Source organism: Anabrus simplex, chromosome 2 (genome assembly GCF_040414725.1).
Source record: "Anabrus simplex isolate iqAnaSimp1 chromosome 2, ASM4041472v1, whole genome shotgun sequence".
Lineage (NCBI taxonomy): Eukaryota > Metazoa > Arthropoda > Insecta > Orthoptera > Tettigoniidae > Anabrus > Anabrus simplex.
The window spans coordinates 741,743,896-741,762,368 of NC_090266.1; the positions used below are offsets into that span (position 1 = coordinate 741,743,896).

The 18,473-nt window shown below is 38.2% G+C and overlaps 1 protein-coding gene across 1 annotated transcript in view; it reads right to left on the reverse strand.

Annotated features, from left to right (window-relative positions):
- The window catches only part of Vps16B (Vacuolar protein sorting 16B), a 138,745-nt gene that overhangs the window by 32,716 nt on the left and 87,556 nt on the right, over positions 1-18,473 (reverse strand). The window contains exon 9 of the mRNA XM_067139420.2: positions 4,152-4,396. Coding sequence (XP_066995521.2) covers positions 4,152-4,396 — 245 coding nt within the window. The remainder of the gene's footprint in view (positions 1-4,151; positions 4,397-18,473) is intronic.

Here is an 18,473-nt window from a genome sequence, read left to right on the forward strand (position 1 = left end):
TACGAATTAAAAAACTCAGCAATGAGGTACCAAACAGTCAACTGGTAACTCAGCACTTAAAAGGTTAAATAATGACTTGGAGGGTGGGAATAGGCAGTTCAAAATATTTCATCAGAACATTCAATGTCTTAAAAATAAAATTTTAGAATTACAAGTAATTTTAAATTCAGTACAAGATGTTATGTTTATCTGTTTGGATGAACATTGGTGTAATAATGATGAACTTGAACTCATTAATATCGAAGGTTATTATCTGGCAATTAGTTACAGTTGGGTTAATAAAGACCATGGGGGAGTTTGAATTTTTGCTAAGCCAGGAATTGAATGTAAAGAAAGGAAGGATATTGAAGTGCAAATTCTGAATTAGAATTAGAGCTAACTTCAGTAGAATTTAAACTTCCGTATGGTAAAAGAGTAATTCTGTTAACCGCGTTCCGTTCACCAGATGCTGATGTTGAAATGTTCTTAGGAAAATTTGTTCAAGTCCTTCATAATATTTTCAGTAGGAATAGCAGCGCAGAAGTAATACTTTGCGGTGATTTTAACGTACATTTTGCTGAAGTAAACCTTCCATTAACACAACTACTGCATGTTTCAAAGCTGTAATCTAAAACAATTTTTACACCCACCCAGGTAACTGCCACCTCAGCTACGATGATAGACAACATTTGTATTAATTTCCACTGCTCTAAAATGCAAGTATCCAATATAAATTTGGGATTATCAGATCATCATGCTCAAATTTTGCAACTAGAAATTGAGAATGTTAACAAGCATTCAACCAAAATGAAGCAAGCACAATTACCTCATTTTTTCTCTGCATCTGCATGTGACAGTTTCATTGAAAGTCTTAAACTTCAGAGCTGGGCTCCAATAACATTTGGTCATAGCACTGACCAAAAGTATAGAACCATTTTAAGCATTTTTAAAAATGCAATATTTTCCAAAAAAAACTTGCAGTAATTAATGAAACTTCACAAAAGTCATGGATCACAAAGGGTATATGGATTTCAAGTCAAAAATGTAAATTAGTAAGTGGATTAGCACAGCAGAGTTGTGACCTGTTAAAAACTACAAATCAGTCTATCAAATAGCTCTTAGGGCGGCTAGGATAATGCACAATAACAAGTCTTTCTATCCCTACCATACAAACTTGAAAATGCAAATAAATCAGATGTATTACCAGAACTCCCAACCTTTGTGCAAAACTCTATGCAACTAACTCCAGTAACAGAACTGGAAGTTCCTAAAACCATAAAGTCTTTGAAGAATAAAACTTTTCCATAGGCATAGATGAAATTCCCACAAAACTCATTAAAAAATGTGCTCCTTATCTTGTACAGCCTTTAACTTATCTCACCAATGAATCATTTTCTAGTGGTCAGTTTCTTAATCTCTTAAAAATAGCTAAAGTTATTCCAGTCTTGAAAAGTGGAAACTTCAGACCAATATCAATACTTACTGTTATTTCGAAAATATTTGAATGTGCTATGAAAGATCAGCTTACTAAATTTTTAATCAAATAACTTGTTAAATAATGCACAACACAGGTTCAGAGATGGCAGAAGTACTTTGTCTGCTTTATCACATTTTACACAGTTGGTTGTAAATGCTCTTGATAATAATGAAACTTTGATAGGATTATTTCTTGACCTTTCAAAGGCATTTGATACTGTTGATCATGAAATATTGTTGCACAAATTATATCAGACTGGGGTTAGAGGAATTGTTAATGACTGGTTTAGATCATACCTGGATAAACGATCCCAGCGTGTTGAAATTACACCATGTAACAGTAAAGGGCATAATGAGACATATCACTCTCAGGTGAAAAACATAGACTTAGGTATTCTGCAGGGCAGGATTTTGGGGCCTGTTCTTTTCTTGATCTATGTGAATGATCTTCCTCACAATAATCAAGTAGAAACTGCAGTTCTGTACGCTGATGATACAAACATAATTATTAATAATCCTGACCCTATGTCTATAGAAATTGCAGCAAATGCAGTCTTGTCCAGGTTAGAGTCATGGTTCAGGAAAAAAATACATTGAATTCAAGGCATCTAACTACCATGAAAAAAATGCAAAAGAATACAACTTTGTATTAAATGCAAATGCAATTGAAAATACGTTGACCAAAAAATTTTTAGGTGTCCATATAGATGAAAAATTAAGATGGGATTGTCATATTAAAAAATAGGGAAGTCTCTGAGTTCTGTTTGTTTTGCCTGAAGGATTTTGTCTAATAGTTGTAGTGAAGAATATGTTAGAATAGCATATTTTGGATATTTCCATTCAGTCATCTCTTATGCTATTGGTCTGCTACAAATCAAACTAAGGATACTCCCAGTACCCAGTACTAAAGTTATGTCGTTTATTTTAAAAAAACGTAACTTCGGCTCAGTGGTTCTTCAATTGGATACCTGCATCTTAAAGGAGCCAGCATATTCCAGAAACTCAAGGATTCCTATCTATAACATCTTTTTAATATGCACTGGACTTATTATGAATCTCCTTCAGAGAGTTATTTTTTAACATAGTGCTGCACAATACCTCACATGGTATGTACTTTTACGAGACCGTACGTGTCTTTACATTGTTTAATTTCTTCGTTATTTGTGTTTTAATTTTGCTTTAGGCTGACGATGACCTATTACTAGGTCGAAACTAGTCCCTGATCATTTATGTAATTTAAACTATTTACATTTTGTATTGTAAAGGTGGACCCAAATAATACATTAATTTACTCTATTGTAATCACAGTTCAATACGGATCTATCATTATGAAACTTATTTCATTTAATTAGGTACTACTCATAGGTAATGCAGACCCATTCTGAACACAGGGGAACCGACACATTCCAGCGCAGTGTATGGCACCTTTTCTTGTCTGGACATTAGTCCGCACAGCTGAGTGCCCCCTCCCTGCCTCGTTGGGATTCACACAATGGTACTAACAACAGGCAACACCCAGACCCGTCATGTTCCTCACATAAGTGTACTACTCCTAGGTAAAGTAGATCCATGGTGTTCCTCACATGGTGGTACTAATCGCAAGTATCGTCGAACCATGGTGTTCCTAATGTAATAGTACTAATCACAAGTAGTCTCATGGTTCTAATATCATCATCTCTTGGTCGCCCCTTTTAGTTGCCTCTTATGACAGACAGGGGATACCATGGGTGTATTCTTCATCTACCTCCCCCACCCACAGGGGGTCATCCTTTCAAAGACTTGTCATTCGTAATTATCTTAATCCCCTCTGTTGAGGCAACTGACAACAGGTCCACATTAAGTGTGATACTTCAACACAGCAACTTACAGTATATATAAAAAAACAAAAATGCTTCAATACGTAATTGCATGCAATATCACTAATATGTAGAATACCTACAAATATTTAAAAAGAAAAACCCATGTGAAACAAAACTGTTGATAAACTTAACTATAATAATAAATATCTGACCGAGCTCGATAGCTGCAGTCGCTTAAGTGCGGCCAGTATCCAGTATTCGGGAGATAGTAGATTCAAACCCCACTGTCGGCAGCTCTGAAAATGGTTTTCCGTGGTTTCCCATTTTCACACCAGGCAAATGCTGGGGCTGTACCTTAATTAAGGCCATGGCTGCTTCCTTCCCACTCCTAGCCCTTCCCTGTCCCATCGTCGCCATAAGACCTATCTGTGTCGGTGTGACGTAAAGCAACTAGCAACAAAAAAAATATATATATATCTGTATTTGTTCCTATGTTGCCTTGTCTAAAGCTATTAAAAACTATTTAAAATATCATGTGCTCGGTCCACCTTGTCGATACAATTTTAGAAATTGTTTAACAGATTTACTTCACTGATGAAGAGAATGTACTATGTTCCTAGAACATGAATGAATAAATTATTTTCAATTATAAAAATGTATTGACAAGGTGGACCAAACACATCCTATTTTAAATATTTTTTAATAGCTGTAAAATGAAATTCAGTCATAATAACCCTAAAATTGTGGTTTGTGAACATATAACTTTTCCCAGCATCTAAATAGTAAGGATCAAAGTATGTAATTACAGTACATAGAAATCCCAGCTCTAATGATCATATCAAAATCAATACAGGGTGCCAATATTTAATACCAATTCATTAAATTGTATGCACACACCTTAGTAATAAAAATATTATCAATGTCTTCCCAGGCTTGCATAGCGGCTCTAACAGTTAGCAATGTCCAACGGTACTGACGATCACTCACTCCTTGCTGATGACTTAAAGTAAGTGGTGAACCAAAACTTCCTTTAGGTTCACCCCAGTGGTATCTGCAGGCATGAGTTACAGCATCTAAGACTGGCTTGCCAACTAAGTTTTGAGCTATTTCACCGTCACAAGATTCCATTGCCATTTCCCATTCTGCAAGGAAAGAAAGGAAAATATTATAAATTTCTATTACTATTTTTTTTATAAAGAGGTCCAGGGAAATGAAATAAGGCAGGAGTAAAGTAAAAGACATTGTTTACATTAAAGGGCATTAACAGCTACCATTATATCAATAGTTTTAGACAGTAAAGTATCCTATTACATGAAGAGAGCAGTTGTCAGCCATCACACTATCAATTGTGGTACGTCTCTTTTAATTTTAGTTCCTGTTTCTCAGTGTGGTATTAAATAATAATAGTAGTAGAAGTAACAACAACAAAAATAAAAACACCACCACCGCTATGGCCTCAACTGATGCCATTTAGGCTGCCTTCATGTTAATTTTGATGTTCTATTTTACAATAAGAGATAGCATAGGAATCAGAACTCCATTAGGATACCCTACTGCCAAGTTTCTTGCCGGATAAACATCAAATACGTCACCAGTGAACTTTTACATGTCAATATCGTACAACATGGAGTGCTAAGTGACCTTTCTTGTGCCGTTCTAAAATCTGACATCATTTACCACATTTGAACCTTCTATCTTGGAATCCCTAGTCCAATACTCTGAAAATGATCAGGTATGACCACAGGCTATTGAAAAAGCTGAGAAAATTATAATACTGGGTTAGACAAAACTAGCCCTAATTTTCACACTTATATCCTCTGATGACGGACAGTCATGTAAGTATAAGCTCAGAAGCTTTAAATATACCATAGCCTCAATATCTGTGATTTTTTTTTTTTTTTTTTTTGCTAGGGGCTTTACGTCGCACCGACACAGATAGGTTTTATGGCGAGGATGGGATAGGACAGGGCTAGGAGTTGGAAGGAAGCGGCCGTGGCCTTAATTAAGGTACAGCCCCAGCATTTGCCTGGTGTGAAAATGGGAAACCACGGAAAACCATCTTCAGGGCTGCCGATAGTTGTTGTGTATTGAATTTTCTTTTTCCTCAAACCTGTATTATGTAGGCAGTTACTTTTTCTTTCATTCTTCTTTGTATGTATATATTCATATTTTTGTCTTAAAAATTAGTGTTATTTGTAGTTCTTAGTATTTTAAGTTAATCAATGTCATTGTATGGAATAATAATAATATGTGTGTGGTTAAGTGTAAGAAAGGGCCAAGAGCCCTAACTTCGCCACAGAAAATAAAGGCTTTATCTATCTATCTATCTATCTATCTATCTATCTAGTGGGATTCGAACCTACTATCTCCCGGATGCAAGCTCACAGCCACGCGCCTCTACGTGCACGGCCAACTCGCCCGGTATATCTGTGATCTGATAAATTCAAAATATATTCAATTAATACAATATTTTCCATTCTTCCTCCATCCAGAGTACTGTAGTCTGTAGTTTGAGCTAAGCTTACTTGTAAAAATCCTATTTTGAGTGGCTACTACTGAGGTCTCTATATTTCATTCTGAGATGGTCAACTGAGACCAACACATCCATATCCCTGGTGAAGACCAAGCAGCATGTAAAGCACATCTAACAGGCTATCAGATCTTATTTCCCTGACGATGTTTTATATAAAATGCTACTCTGCTCTAGCGTCCTTTGGCATGGGAATAAAATTAAAGTAGAATTATATCTATTCTGAGAAATGAAAATGGTGTTATTCAATACTCACTGTTTACTAAATCATCCTGTATTTATGGACCAGAATTGGTAAGACACCTAGTGTCTGATATGAAAAATATATTTTGGTTAAAATTTAAAGCAGCAGTATATGAAATAAAATAAATATATAATTTGTTATCGGAACTAAGAGTTAGTGAACATTATTTAAAACGTTAAGGCAAAATTATGTCCATTAAGGACAGTTGGAATGCTAAATATAAAATATTTTTAACATGTTAAATTTTTCCTTCCCTATAATATTTCAGAATGTTGTGCCCGTTCACACCTCCGCGACAGTTTTCAAAATGGCGCCGATTGAAGGTATGGCCCATTTGATCTATAGGAAGCAAAGAATAGACACCAGTTGCGGTGACATAGAAAGCCATACACGTCATGGAACGGTCGAGTATTGAGAGTGAAACGGACAGTGGACTGTCTACTGTATTGTTTTACGAAAAAAAGTAGAAAACTTTGGATTGTTAAGAAAACTCCATCTTAATTTTTCTCAACGGAGAGTGAAGACGGAACTACCGACCGCGGTATAATTTTTAAGGAAGAAGAAAGGATCAGAAGCTACACTAAAGGAAAAAGTGTCGGAAACGAGAAGAAAACAAGTCAATTCACCGAAAAATAAGCAGAGTTGATTAGAGATATTAAAAAAAGGAATCAGCTAAGTACCACGAGATACGCGTGGGTGGATACAGAGCGCAGTTGATCTATACTCTGCAAAGGGAGACCAAGCCAGCGTCTAAAAAAAAAAAGGGATCTCATACAAGGAGAGATACATCTCGATTTATTGAATCAGAATAAAAATAAGTTTCCCAAGATCTACAAGAAGCGGCCGACAGAGATAGATTCACTGAAATCAACACCAACGAGATTGAAGATATACGTTGGAGAGCCACAAAGGAAATAATAAATTTAAGGATTACAAACTTCAAAAAGAATTATATAATGGCTGTCCACTGCACCATAATCCTTATTTTAGTTGCTGACAAGAAGACCATGAGGATGATGTGCTAAATATACATGATGGACCAAGCTGGAGACCAGTACATCTTGCTATACGACCGAGCCATGATGAGGAAGGCGACGGGAAACCATTCGACCAACCCATGATGAGGAAGGCGACGGGAAACCATTCGACCAACCCATGATGAGGAAGGCGACGGGAAACCATTCGACCAACCCATGATGAGGAAGCAGATGATGTACCAGATGACCAACCCATGACCTGACCGCAGACCCAACTACATCCATATGGGAGCAGAACAGCTGGACCAGGACCAACCATGAGCGAGCTAAGTCATTTACAATACTTAATCGCATAATTTTTGGTTTGCCTACACATGTGCCTTAGGCATGTGCCGATGGGTTAAATATAAACCGATATATAAGAAATGCAAGTGAATGTTACCAAAGAAGTGTGAGATACTTAAGTCCGTAGTTACATGATCTAGCAATATAGCATAAGATTCTAATGTGTTGGATATATACGTCATCGTATATCGGTCAAAATACACGTATGTAGTGAGAGGTTTGAAAAAGAATTTTGGAAACAGCTGATAGTAATGACATACTGGCAGATTACAGAGATTTCGTATTGGTAATGCTACAAGTCGACGTCACGATTGGTTGCGCGCGGTGTAAAATAAACATATGGAATCACGCATTATTTTGCTTCATAATAAGGGCATTGAACTCAATCATAGGTTATGAGATATAGCAACTTTAAAATGTTGTTTTAAGAAACATAGTGTGGTAGCTTTGACATGGTCATGTATATGGGAACGCGACGAGTTAATATTGAGGTTACGATGTTAAGATATTATATGAATGTTGAAATAAGGTTACAATTGTGTTAACTTGAGGAAAAGTATGAGTTATATAGTGATATGAGGAGTTTTATACGCACTACGTAGGGGCCATTGAGTACCTGCAGTTTAAGATGTGCCACGGTACATTCTTTAGATTCGTATACGTGAGATTGCCCACACCGCAGGGTTGACCTAAGCCAAGGTATGAATAGAATTTACTATTGTAGAATTATGCTTGTGACGGGATCGTATGTCAACTTTAGATGTGCTGTAATGAATATCGGAATACTACGATACGTTTTATAGCTGTGTTTTGACCAAATGGATTCACGACACCGATAAATATGATATTATGTTTCTGAATACGACGACATAGCATTTGCATTGTAACTGCGCGTATGAATAAAATAGCTTGCATTGAAGTAGAATGTTATGGAATATAACGAAGGAAAGGGACATTGATCCTAAAAGACATGTGTATGACAGCCAAAGGTTATGTTGAAGTTAGTTAGATAGCTGAATAGATGAACATATACTCTGTTTGAACTTGCATTTTCTCAACGAACAACATCTAGGGAAATGTTAGAGTAGGAGCCAAATTTAACAGGCACTAGGAACAAATGCCTTAGTCCATAAGTAGTTATCCATGCACAACGAGAAAGTAGTAATAAACCATGAGTTCGGATTTATTCATATGGATTTATGCATTCAAATTTACGCATCCAGATTTACTTATTCGAGTTTACTTACATGGATTTACTTATTAGTGACTCGTCATTTACTGAGTATCAGCTACAATTTACTATTTAATATTCTCAATGCTCAATTCTAATATGATTGGCGATTAAATATAACTGTGATATACAGTTCAGTCCTGCAATTTAAAGTTATAATTTGGTTTAATTTCAAGTTTGAGCTTATTAGTGGACTTTATATACTCTTCAGCTTAACCGTGTGTTTTATTCAGACTTGTTTAATTAGGCTTAAAGCAAATGAGCTCTCGTAACAACTTAATTATGTTGGTGTTGTATCTGTGACTTCACTTCAGTATGGACCTTAGATGTCCAGTGATCGATTGTAAATATGTACATACTCAATTTTTATTTCATGATGGAACTGATCTACATAGTTTAATACTAGATATAATTTCTCTTTCTTCGAGCCCGCGCTGACTCACAATCCACACTTGTTAATACGCAATGACAAGCAATGCCTTGGATAAAATTCCAATTTAATAGTCCTATATTTAATCAATAAATATCTTGTTTATTTTTCTACAATTTTGTGTGTCATGAATTCTTTCATTATAGCCTAGTTGGTAAGTTGGTTGCTTAGCTAAGTGAATTGTGGATTAATTAAGTACTCCATTTAGTCATGACCAGTTCTCACGTAGTTAAATACTCTGATTTAAGAAAAAATTGGTTGACGGTTATTACTATTATGTCATGAGTTTCTATAGGCGTCACCCGTGAGTTGTTAATCTCTTCATACTCACGTAAAGTGTATCTTGATGTAAGATTTCATGTCGTACTTGGCATCTGAACACCCTGAGGTATCCGCTGAGCGACCCCATTTCATCTGATTAGGCAGCCCAACTACGAGTTCGAAATGGGGGTATCGGGTAAAGAATGTTAACGTTCGAAATGACGCCCAAATTGTTACAATGTCTTAACAGAATTAGTGTACCATTAACTGTTAACAAGCATGATTTTTTAATTTTACCTAATATGTGCAAGAATAGTTAAACATAACTCAGTTTTTATATGCTTGTGTTTTAATTTTAATTTTGTGCAGCTATTTCTAGTCGAGTGCAGTCCTTGTAAGACAGACCCTCCAATGAGGGTGGGTGGCATCTGCCATGTGAAGGTATCTGGGTGTTATTGTGGCGGAGGATAGTGTTACGTGTTGTGTGAGAGTTGCAAGGGATGTTGGGGCAGCACAAACAGCCAGCCCCCGAGCCATCAGAATTAACCAATGAAGGTTAAAAGCCCCGACCCAGCTGGGAATCGAACCCGGGACCCTCTGGACCAAAGGCCACACTAACCATTTAACCATGGAGCCAGATATGGTTGTATTGAAAATGATGCATTTCCTAAGCCAACTAACAGAGAAGGCTTTAGTTTCCACTAACCTTTTTTTTTTGCTAGCGGCTTTACGTCGCACCGACACAGATAGATCTTATGGCGACGATGGGAGAGAAAAGGCCTAGAAATTGGAAGGAAGCGGCTGTGGCCTTAATTAAGGTACAACCCCTGCATCTGCCTGGTGTGAAGATGGGAAACCATGGAAAACCATATTCAGGGCTGCCAACAGTGGGATTCGAACTCACTATCTCCCGGATGCAAGCCGAGAGCCGCGCGCCCCTAACCGCACGGCCAACTTGCCCAGTAGTTTCCATTAACTGGAGAAGAAAACATCATTCTTTATACTGGTAATATACCACAACAAATATGGCTGCCTACAATGCAGTGTTCGGTTGTGTGATTAATTTACATCGCAGTTTCCAACAATTAATATTTTCAATGTACTGTATTTTGTTCCTATATCTCACAAACTACTGAACTGATGAATATTCAAAAACATTTTTACAAATGTCATTAAAAACCAAAAGCATGATATAATTGTTTTTCCCCTTATAAAACAACTTAAATTTAAATATCACATCATAAATGTTGGTATAACAACAAAGGCCACTTATTTCTAGTTCAGTGAACATTACCGAGATACTTAAAAATGGTCTAAAATCTTCTGAGATTCTAGGTGTAAAGATTTCAGAGATTCAGGGACATAAATGAGATAATTTTTAAAAGCCAAGCGAGTGGCTATCTGGTTTGGGTCAATTAGCTGTAGCTTGCATTCAGGAGACAGTGGGTCCGAACCTCAGTGTCTGTACCCTAATCAAGGTCACGGTTGATTCCTTCCCACTCCTAGGACTTTCCTGTCCTATCATCACCCTAAGACCTATCTGTGTCGGTGTGATGTAAAGCAAATTGTATGAAAGAAAAAAGATAATTTTAACCTTGACAATATCAGGCATTCCAATTCCCCTTCAGCTAATAAATCTTGTATTTGATCCTGAAAGAAACTGCTGAAAATTTATTTCAAAATTTCAGTTACAATAAAACATCATTTAATGTTTTCCTTTAATGCAAAGTCATATTTACACCTTAAAATTCACGTATTTAGATATCCTTAAAGCCTCTCCCTACTGACACTGTACTGAACCGACAGATCAACTGGATTTCCCAATCAGAAGATATTCCTTTATACACGTCATCAAGTGCAGTATTTAGTGTATGTACTGTGGAGTTTTTAATATATATGTTTTTTACAAGTTGCTTTACATCGCATCGACACAGCTAGGTATTAGCATGACGCTGGGATAGGAAAGGGGTAGGAGTGAGGAGGAAGCGGCTGTGGCCTTAATTAAGGTACAGTCTCAGCATTTGCCTGGTGTGAAAATGGGAAACCACGGAAGACCATCTTCAGGGCTGCCGACAGTGAGGTTTGAACTCACTACTCCCGAATACAAGTTCACAGCCGCACAATGCTCACTGTACAGCCAACTCGCTCAGTTGTTTCTACATTAGTGGCAATACTGTGAATATAGACCAAGAAACAGAACCATGGTTTCTCACGTATACACACATTTGGATAAAATCCACCCTACCTCACAATACATGAACTTGTCCATCCAGTGCACTACGCATGCACCGTGCTGAGAAGAACAGTGTTGCGTGTGAGAAACCGGTCAAACAGTTGGTATCCAAGATGTTTACAATTACAATTGAATGTGCCGGTGGCCATACAGCATGACAAGTGTCATGAAGGACTTTGTGAGGCATGTGGAGATTAGGTATTGCATTACAGAAAAGTGCTATGGTGGGTCAAAGCCTTCCATGAGGGATGACAGCGTGTCGCTGACATGCCTTGGTTGGGTCGCCCTCATGTCAAGTGATGGGGATGTGCAGCTTGTAGGCGGATTGCTGAGAACAGATACAATGCGGTTAATGAGTTAGCCCGAGAGACAGGCAGAGTACCCATGACAGTGTTTCATATCCTGCAAGATCACCTCAGCATGAGAAAAAATGCATCATGATGGGGTACCATATCATTTTATGGAATTGCAGAAATGGCAACATACGGTGCTGCGCAAACCCACTTGGAATGAGAGTGAAGGGAAGATTTTCCTACATCGCATCGTAACGATGGATGAGACATGGGCCCGATCGTATGAGCCCAAACTGAAAATCCAATCGAATGAATGGCATTATTACAGGTCCCCATGAAAGTCAAAAGTACGTCAAAACCCACCCCAGAAATGTAAAAGTGATGGTGATTTTGGCATACGACTGTGATGGCAGTTTTTTATTTCTGCTATTGGCTTTAAGTCGCACCGACACAGGTAGGTCTTACGGTGGCGATGGGACAGGAAAGGGCTAGGACTGGGAAGGAAGCGGCTGTGGCCTTAATTAAGGTACAGCCCCAGCATTTGCCTGGTGTGAAGATGGGAAACCATGGAAAACCACCTTCAGGGCTGCCAAGAGTGGGGTTCGAACCCACTATCTCCCGAATACTGGATACTGGCCGCATTTAAGCGACTGCAGCTATCAAGCTCAGTGGCATTATCTTTTTTTTTTGCTAGGGGCTTTACGTCGCACCGACACAGATAGGTCTTATGGCGACGATGGGATAGGAGAGGCCTAGGAGTTGGAAGGAAGCGGCCGTGGCCTTAATTAAGGTACAGCCCCAGCATTTGCCTGGTGTGAAAATGGGAAACCATGGAAAACCATTTTCAGGGCTGCCGATAGTGGGATTCGAACCTACTATCTCCCGGATGCAAGCTTACAGCCGCGCGCCTCTACGCGCACGGCCAACTCGCCCGGTGGCATTATCTTAACGCTTACCATACCTGAAGGACAAACCATGAACGTGCTGTATTACTGTTCATTTCCAAACATCACCTGCAACCAGCAATGTGACAGAAGCGACGACACTTCCTGCAAAAGCCTCCCATCATTTTGAAGAACAACAACTGAGCACATGTCGCGCAACCAGTGACTGGTTCATACTTTTGATGGGGCTGGGAAGTTCTCTATCACGCCCCATACTTCCCAGACTTAAGCCCCTATGATTCTGATTTGATACCAAAGATGAAGAAACTGCATCATGGCATTTGTTCCCATAGTTCTGCAGGTGACAGACTCCTAATTTCAAGCGCACCATCTAGAGAACAGGCGCCGGTACAGGGGTACTACGGCTCCTACGTTGCTGACAATGGGTTCTACACAATGTTGGAACTACACTGAGGGCCTGTAGATGTCTTTGTATGGTTGTAATTAATAGTTCCCACTAAAAAATGAAACAGCCCTTGTACCATGGTTCTCATGAGATTAAAATAGCACTGAGGATACTCTACTGAGCTAATTTCAGTTGCCTACAGTTTCTGAAGAGGATCGAAAGGAGGATTTAAATGGATAGAAAGTAAGCAGCACTTGGCACATCACTAAGCAACGAGAACTAATAAGCAACTAAATAAATAAACATACAAACTGAACATAAGACATTTACAAAAGATGTTGAAAGTGATCTCCTTAAGCTCTGATGAGGGCTTCTCATCTTGTAGTGAGGTTACAGAACACACTATGCAGTTCATGTACACTGATAGAATTCACGGTGTTTCTTATTACAGTTTTTGACTCTTCTGCAGTTCAAGGATTATTCCAGTACATGTTAACTTAAAACATGTTTCATAGAGGTATCTCTTAAGTCAGGTGAATGATGTGGCCACAAGCCTTGACTGACAATTTGACCATCGGACACTTCCCGTAATCTAGAATCATGCACTGAATGGGTTATCGCACTATCCTGTTGGAAAAAGTAGAATCTTTTCTTTCCTTTCGTCAGTTCATTAAAAAATGGCTGAATGTGTAAGTTTGAGGTAATGTATCCTGGAAAAGCATCAGACCAATAATTTGTCAGGCACTATAGCGCACCATACACCCACCTTCACATCAAACAGAGCTCTCGGGTGTAAAATGTGCTGGTTCTCTTGTCTCCTAAATCTTAGTGTTTTGTGAATTAACATATCCATTCAAATAGAGCCATATTTTGTCGCTTATAAAAAGAAAATTTGGATCTACGATACTGCCGTGAACATTTATTCATCATCATCATCAGCCAACTGCAAAATCTTATTCATGCATTAAAACCTGCAGACTGCAAATTATGTATTAAAGGAGAGCGATAAGATAAAAAATGTAATATTTTTGTTGAAATGCACGTTAACAAATATGATACACCACTTCCCCGAGTTATTCTAAGGAGTGATTTATGCAGACTGAGTTGCCGTCTTGCCTTGAAGTCGTCTAACCTCTCCCATGTGAGAACTGACCTCCTCCTCTTGTATTTTCTTATTAAGCATGGAACCAGTAAGTGTTATTGGCTTTACGTCCCACTAACTACTTTTACGATTTTCGCAGACCCCGAGGTGCCAGAATTTAGTCCTGCAGGAGTTCTTTTATGTGCCTGAAAATCTACCGACACGAGGCAGACGTATTTGAGCACCTTTAAAGTAACACCAGACTGAGCAAGGATCGAACCTGCCAAGTTGGGGTCAGAAGACCAGCGCCTCAACCGTCTGAGCCACTCAGCCTGGCATGGAACCAGTACCACACCACTTGTGAACGAGTTGATTCCCATTATGTTTCAATGGACTATAACAATATAAGTATTTATTCATTCTCCAATTCAATACCGTAAAACGGGGTAACTTCGGCCACTTTCTCGTATATTTTTAAAATTAAAATATGGAATATTCCCTCTAATTTTCTGAAAAATATAAATAAGTTCTGCCATGTTTGTTCTTCATTTCTAAACATGAACATAATTCTAATTGTTATTCAGTAATGAATTTTGATTATTGAAAGAGTGGCCGGAGTTACCCCATGTTTTGTGGTAACTTCGGCCGCCATAAAAAATAACTCAAGAAACAATGTTTTCATCGATGTAGTGGTACTTCGGCCACTGTGAATATTTTTTTAAAAACCTGCAGAATGCCCAGCATTAACTATCATAAACAAATTAAAACTATTTGTGATGAAACAGAAGTACAGTATAGAGATCAAATTCACATTTTCCGCAAAGAAGAAACTATTTTATTTAGCCTAAACGTACAAGCATTGTATTACAAATTACATGTTACATTGCATAAATATTTGTAATGGTACAAAAGATAATAAATAAAAAGTACAAAAATTATAAAGCCCAATTTGGGAGAGAAAAGGAGATCGGAAAAGAAACAATCTTGTAGACTGTTCTCATAATACACTGTCATATAAATTAGAAAATATCTGGGCTGTCAATCAAGTTCTTAAATGTGCATTGTCCACGTCAACTGATATCCGTCTATCATTGAAAATGGGAACCGTCTTTCCCCTCCCTATCGGGATAAACTTCCCTATTTATTGTTACTGTGGCTTTTTAATCTCTTCTAAGAATCAAAATGGGTTGATCAGTTACCAGACGTACTTACAATTTGACCCCATAAACCACTGGAATGGAGAATCAAATGCTGGGGCTAGAGAACAGTTTGTTTTCTGCTGTTACCGGACAAGACAATAGTCGGGGCTACGAAAATAATTGACTGACTCAGAAATGAGCCTGCCAATGTTCTTTGGACTACTGAGTGTTGATAGAGCATTCTATTGTACGTGCATTTTTGTTGTTGCAAGTGGTTCATCTTTTTCAGTATAGGAGGCAGGAGAAAGTAAGTGTTGCTATTCGTCAGTGGCCGAAGTCACCCTGTATGGCCAAAGTTACCCCACTTTACGGTACATATTCACACTTCCCTGAGGGGGTTAAAAGGTCATGTCATAAAATTCAGTGAAAATTTCTTTCAGCTTTAAAATTTTACAAAGGGAACAAGTGTTACAATTTTATTTTATGTTTAGGTAAAATCTTTAAAAACACAGTGCAAAGATCATTGGGCTTATTATACAAAAAGCTTATCGGTTAAAATGGTATGACTGAAAAACATTCATGTTCAAACTTTTGATGTGTAAGGCCATGGAAATGTTTTTTGAAACTAGTAACAATGATTGTCTATACTTGTAAGGTTGTGAGTTTGTAGTTCAATCTAGGATTCAAAATTCTAAGTGTACAAATACTGTGGTACATGTAAACATAGTGCATTACCATCTTATACAATTTGGTAAAGTGACATAAAATATTGAGTGTATATTCTCTTGTCTTGTGTATAAAACTGCAATAAACTTATTCTTCTTAGTGTGAAGTAAATCTTGCAATATCTCTGGATGATAAAAGCATCAAAATTGTGAAAGGTGGTTTCACAAATCCATTAGATTCTAGAATTAATAGAGCATTGCCAATTGTCCTTGACTTTCGGCTGCAAGCAAGGAAACGTGTTTTTAGCTATTTGACAAAATCGTGTATGTGACACCATTTCTAAAAACACGAGAGAAACTTGCATTCGACATTATTTGGCCTTGGTCTGACGTGCTTAGCCTTCCTATTGTGGAGCGTGTGACTATGGGTGATCTTGGCTTGTGTGAGTTGGAGCTGTACTGAGTCGCGGGGCATGTGAGGAAAGCGAAAGAGAAAAGGATTTGGGAGGGGCAGGGTTTGAGGGAGGGATCACTGGTCTTTTGTGTTGCGTGTGGAGTGTAATTAGGGTTTTCATACTTTTCATCACATCCTGGGCAGAAGATACTGACCTCAGTTGGTGTGCATGATGTGGAAGCTGTAGCATCACAAAGCCTTTTCTTTTTTTGTAGACTGGCAGGATTCTTGTCCTCCTTTCTCACTCACTTTTGACGTGGAAACAATAGATGCATTTTTAAATGGAGATCCCGTCATAACTTCAGACATTTTACCTTTCCTCTTTCGCTGCTCTTCATGAGTTGCTTATGGAAAAGGGAGGAGAGTTGAAGGTGACACTATTTCATTATCTTCTGCATTAGGCATATAAGCATTGACGCTGTTTTCTTCAGGTTCTTCTGAGGGTGGAGGGCGGCTCGTAACGGCCAAAGGTTCAAAATCTTCATCTGAAAGAACATCCATGTTGTATGGATAAACCCCCGTACCCTTGGTTTGTAAACTCCCGTGTTCATGTAGGGTAATTTCCTTTAAGAGTGCGCGGTTCTGCCTATGAAAGAGTGAAAACACTTGAAAGAGCAAATAATTCTTTGAAGATTGGATTCAATGTAAAGACTGTAAACAGTGGTGGCATGATGCCTGTTCTAGCTATGATGGCGCTGTCGTTTACAAATGTGACTCCTGTTAACTGCGCACTCATAGAGGACCTACTGTGCACTCTTACAGGCATATGCCTCCAAGAGTGTGTATTTCTCATATTTTTACATTTTATATTATTTCTAGTGTTTTATCATTTAAGTTGTGTTTTGCAAATATGTATGTAGTGACCAGGTTATCAGTAAATACTTCTGTGCAAACTATTTGTTATTTTATGATTTCCTTCTCGTGTTATGATAGTCCTAACGTTAAGTGGAAAACCATCTTCAGGGCTGCTAACAGTGGGGTTCGAACCCACTATCTCCTGGATGCAAGCTCACAGCTACGCACCCGTAACCGCACGGCCAACTCTCCCGGTAATGATGAAATGAAGGCTCATTTTGCGTTTTGTTTTTTGATAAATAGTACCATTGAAGTTAAAGTAGTAGTTGATCAGGATGAACTTTAAAATTTCAGTGTTTATTTAATCCGGACTATATACAGAAACTTTATGTCGATAAAGGGTTTGACACAACCAATGATGAAATGGATTTTTTTTAAAATCTGTTTTACACTGCACCGACACAGATAGGTCTTATGGTGATGATGGGATAGGAAAAGGTTAGGAGTGGGAAGGAAGTGGCCGTGGCCTTAATTCAGGTACAGCCCCAGATGCCTGGTGTGAAAATGGGCAACCACGGAAAACCATCTTCAGGGCTGCCAACAGTAGGGTTTGAACCCACTATCTCCCGGATGCAAGCTCACAGCACGTGCCCCTAACCGCATGGCCAAGATGAAATGAGGGCTCATTATGCATTACTGAAAATGAAAACCTACAACCTGTTTTCCAGTCTTTGACCGGGTCAGGGATGTAATGAATGAAACATATATAGGCTGTTATTACAATGGGGTCGCCATTCCCAAGGTGATTTATTATTGAGTGATAAATGCTATGAAATGATAATGGAGAGTGTTGCTGGAATGAAAGATGACAGGGAAAACCAGAGTACCCGGAGAAAAAACTGTCCCGCATCCGCTTTGTCCAGCACAAATCTCACATGGAGTGACCGGAATTTGAACCACGGTATCCAGCGGTGAGAGGCCGACGCGCTGCCGTCTGAGCCATGGAGGCTCATTATGCATTACTATGGTTCAAATAAAAAAGCCCTTGGTGAAAATGAACTGCGTAAAATAAATTTCATTATAAAGCCTGTATTGTCGTTCGTATACTTAATCAAAAGGTATAGTCAAATGTTCCACCTTTACAATACTAAAAGAGTTTTTATTTATTTAATTAACAATTAAGAAATATTGGTACATGGTTTGTCTATCTTGTAAACATCGCCAGCCAAATAATTGTAAGAATAAGAACAA